Source organism: Limulus polyphemus, unplaced genomic scaffold, assembly GCF_000517525.1.
Source record: "Limulus polyphemus unplaced genomic scaffold, Limulus_polyphemus-2.1.2 Scaffold2091, whole genome shotgun sequence".
Taxonomy (NCBI): domain Eukaryota; kingdom Metazoa; phylum Arthropoda; class Merostomata; order Xiphosura; family Limulidae; genus Limulus; species Limulus polyphemus.
The window spans coordinates 82,837-87,559 of NW_013667701.1; the positions used below are offsets into that span (position 1 = coordinate 82,837).

Consider the following 4,723-nt stretch of genomic DNA (forward strand, 5'->3'; position numbering starts at 1 on the left):
ATTATAATTAATCAAGTAACATTGTAATAAGTATAGTTACTAAAACATAAGCTGCTATTTCCAGTGTGTATATGTGTGTGATTATTAGATGTAAAGATAACACTAGAGTGCTTGTCTAAATCCTAACTGCCCTGACTTATATTGCTTGAGCCAGTGCAACGGTTTTTTTTACTTGTTTAAATCCACAAATGCCTGTTTTTAATTTCAAGAGTTCTCTGAAAATTGTCTGTTCTTAATATTCAGTTGAGTTAGAATATTAAGGAAAATTAAATATTGTATTTTTGTTATTGTTTTAAATAGAAACTTTTTGAGAGTCAAATTAAGTTTTAGAATGCTGAAAACAAGAAAACCGTTTTTCTCTTATCAGCAAATACCTGTATGTCTCTTTTTGTAAAGTTAGCAGTACCTTAGCTGGTAAAAAAATCAGCACATTTTATTACAGATGTGAATGTTATATTGTTAATATGCCTTGTCCAAGTTTTGGCAACAAAGTTACTCTTTTTTTTGCATCCTTGTTTATCGTTACCAATTTTTTAGTCACTTTCAGTTATCCCAAATTTGGCAATAAATAGGCTAAAAAACTAATTTTAATCTCAAAGTGATTTTTTTAATTAGTACTTCAGACTTATCAGGTGACCAAATTTGACAATCAATTTGGTGAAGTGTTAGGATGATGATTTGATGGAGAATGAGGTCCATTTTCACATGGTGGTGTTAAATTCTGTGGTTTTTGTCTGAAAGACAACACTTTAAATATCAATAATAGCATTAATTTTTTTTTTCAATTGCTAAAAAGATGTATATTAAGTATCTAATCCATGTAATATTTTATAGAATTCCACAAAAGCTCAAAGAAATGATGCTCAGGCATACAGATGTACGTAACTCATGTAAAACTTTGTAAGATCAAATAGATGTCAGAATTATTCAACTTTTTAAGGTATGAACATGTTTATATCATAGGAAAAAGTAAACTTTGTCCAAGATTAAAGTCAGATAGAAATCAAAGTTATTACACTTTTTTTCTCAGGTAATATTTTATGATTTGTTATATTGAAAATGTTTAAAGAGTTATTTTCTTGTACTAATTCATGAGGTTGTAGATGAACATTTTTTACAAGATGTTATGTCAGATAAATTATCATTCAGAATACTTGTGGTGATCAGTTAGTATTTCATTAACTGTTTCTTTAAGAGAACTTGATAAGAAGATTCTTCCTGGCAGATGACCAAATAATGTTTGTCATCATAAGTTTTTATCCATGTTATTTTTAAATAACTAAAGATGATAATTTACTCAGTTGCAACTTGTGGGTTTCAACAGTAATTTTTGATATAAAAGAAATTGTAATGAAGACTAAGTTTGTCATCTCTTTTGAAGATGTATGATCAGGAAAGTTAATTTTTATTGGAAATATGTTAACAAATGTTTGGTTTGTAAAACAACTGTTTAAAATATGTACCTTATACTCTGTAATTAACATTATTGAAATACTTTGATAGTTTTGACCAGTTTCCTTATTATGAAAAGTAAGCTGTAGATTGAGCTATATTTCAGCACTGTATAGGAATTGAAATAGCTGTTTTGGATTTTTTCTTCTTTTTTTATGTTTATACATGAAAATAAGTGATAGCTATCAGATGTTTTTGATTTGCTATTCTTGAGACTTAATGGGATTTTTCTCTAGAAACGTGCTCCATCAGGCTACGAGCCTTACCCAGGCAAGAAACAGAGAATATCCCATTACCAAAAGCCTGAAGTGAATGGTGCCTCACCATACTCAGGTTTTGTGAGTTCAGCTAAACCAGATTCTACTGACCTGACCTTTGTTAAAGCCGACTCTGTGCTTAACACTTCAAAGAAGTGGGAGCCTACTCTGAATGGACAAAATGGCTTTTCCAAAACTGATGGCTTCAGTCCAAAGTGTTCAGCTACAGAGAATGGTGTTTCTTCTCACACATCAACCATATCATCTCACTTATTCAACAGACAAACTCCTGAGCCTGAGAAATTTACTCATTGGTCAGCTGCAGGTCTTGCATCAAGCTGCAGCAAATCAACAATGCAAGCAGCTGACTCCTCCCACACTTACATCAATAGGCATTCCTCACCTGACTCCAATAGCCACTCACAGACTGTAGCAGCACCAAAGATTAATAATTTCAGTTCTAAGCTGCCTCCTAATGGCTATCTTAAACACCACAGCAGTCCTGTAGAAGAAAGGATGAATGGAGTGAGACGGTCAAAAGTCAGTTCCACAACAAACAGTACCGATTCAACTCCTTCGTCTAGTCCTGATAGTCAGGATAGTTTATGTTTCAAAGGTACATATTTTTTTTTTCTCTTAAAAAGTTGTTTCTTGCGAATAAAGATTGTACGGTAGTCTGAGTTTTTATGTGAATTAGTATATTTTATTATATAAAGGTGACTATTAAAAAGCTATGAATATAATGCTTTTAAAAGCTGTACAAATACTCATACAGAACGTACTTAGCTTTATAATGTTCTATGCTTGAGGACTTTTGTATAATGAAGCCTCTCCTGATTCCTTTTTTTTTATAGGGGGCATTATCAATATTGTGAGCAGTATTTTTAGATTATTCTTCTAACCACTAATAGGTAAAGTATAAAATTTGCTCTACAGGCTTATCGGTAAAAATGGTGAAAAAAAAACGTGTTAAAACTAAATTATGCAGATATTGGTAGCTTCACCAATTTATTGACTGAAATTGTACGACTTTATCCAGTTTTTTGGAGCAGAGTTATGGGTTTGAATCTTGTTCAGTCTCAGTTTTTACTTCTGATAATTTTCCAACTTTTTAAAAGGGTTAAAGTTCAATTTTAGAATTTTGTTCAAAGATATTTTGGTGTCCTAATTTGGTTTTATTTCACTTGGTGGTTATATGGATGAAAGTTTAAAAATAAGTTAGAGAAACGAGCATCTTAATACATTGTTTTCATATAGGTTCTCAAAGTCATACATCATCTCCTACTACAACTTGTGAAGTACCAGACTATTTAACGTAAGTATTTATCTTTAATATTTTTATACACATGTATAAATATTCTTAAAGTACAAGTGGAGTTCATGGTTTTGCCTTTCCATTAGGAAATTGTAATTAACAATTAATTAATTGTGTGTGTAATTAACAATTGCATACATTTCTTATTCATACTTTTGTCTTCTGTGTATGAATTATAATTTTTCTACTTCTTACAAACCTGATTAAACAGCTTACAGAAGTAAAAGTTTGAAAAGGTTAAAAATTGTACAATCTGACAAATTGGTAGTATATATTTACCTTAAATGCTTACTTTTACATTTTTATATATTTATGTTTGCTTCTATCCAATATCCATATGTTGTACATTCAATTCTTTGGTATCAAAATAAATTTGAACTTCTTTTTATAATGATATATGTTGTATATTTTCATTCAGTAGTTGGAATACAAAGGAAACTTTAAATAAACAATTTACAGGACGTATGCTAGACGAGTCAAGAAAAATAATTACTCCACTAAAGTTTTAGTGACATGTTTACCATGAGCTTTTGAATGTATGTTTCTGTTTATTTTCTTAACACTTTTGCTATGAGCATCTTCTAACATAACATAATGTTTTGGGACAACATAGGAGCTATTGGTCCATCTCAGCTCTTCCATCCTCTAAACTAAATTAAAATAATTTAAAAAAAAAAATCTTAAACTCACTTAAATTTACTGCCTCTACAACATCTGAAGGCAACCCATTCCAAAGGCCAACCACCCGTGAGAAAAATGAAAATGTCTTAGCTGAAAAGGACTGATACCTTACCAAAATTTATATTTGTGTCCCCTAGTCCTACTATTTTCACTGTTAAATATGAAAAAATATGATGCATCAACACTATCAATTCCCTTTACAATCTTAAACACCTCAATCAGATCCCTCCTAACTCTTCTTTTTCCAAGAGAAAACAATTTGAGAGATTTCAACCCCTCCATCCCAGGCATTCTAGTGATTCTCCATTCTTGTAATTTTTTCTCTGAACAATTCAGCATCTTTCCTAGAGTAAGAAACCCAAGACTGAACACAATATTCCAAATGTGGGCTAACCAGTGACCTGTATAATGAAATTATAACATCTTTAGACTTGTATTCAGTATTTCTGTAGATACAACCTATTTGCCCTACCACTAGCAACAGCACACTGCTTTGATGGCTTTAGAGATTGATCGACTATTATATCAATATCCTTTCTTTTATGATATTGTTAAGGTTATTCCCATCTAAATTATACTTATAATTCAAATGATGATAACCCTCATGCATTATCTTGCATTTATTATCATTAAAACCCATCTGCCATTTATTTGCCCAACTCACTAAATGATCTAAATCCTTTTGTAAAACAGCAGCATCCTCTTCACAGCTATCAACACCAGACCATAATATCATCTGCAAATTTAAGTAATTTATTGACTATTCCTTCATCTATGTCATTGATGTAAATCAAAAAGAGCAGAGGTCATAAGACTGAGCCCTGAGGGTAACCCACTTGTGAAATTAATCCAGTTTGACCGAACTCCATTTGTAACAATCTTCTGCTTTCTCACATCCATCCACTCTTCTATCCAATTTGATAACTTATCCCCCACACTTACAGAGATTTTTTAAGCCTTTTATGTGGCACCTCAACAAATGTTTTCTGAAAATCCAGATACACCAAATCTCTACACC

At 31.4% G+C, this 4,723-nt stretch overlaps 1 protein-coding gene across 1 annotated transcript in view; it reads left to right on the forward strand.

Moving 5' to 3' along the window:
• LOC106465906 (RNA polymerase II elongation factor ELL-like) overlaps positions 1-4,723 on the forward strand; it is a 47,760-nt gene that overhangs the window by 34,625 nt on the left and 8,412 nt on the right. Inside the window, exons 9-11 of the mRNA XM_013926143.2 lie at positions 835-877; positions 1,689-2,325; positions 2,967-3,024. Coding sequence (XP_013781597.1) covers positions 835-877; positions 1,689-2,325; positions 2,967-3,024 — 738 coding nt within the window. The remainder of the gene's footprint in view (positions 1-834; positions 878-1,688; positions 2,326-2,966; positions 3,025-4,723) is intronic.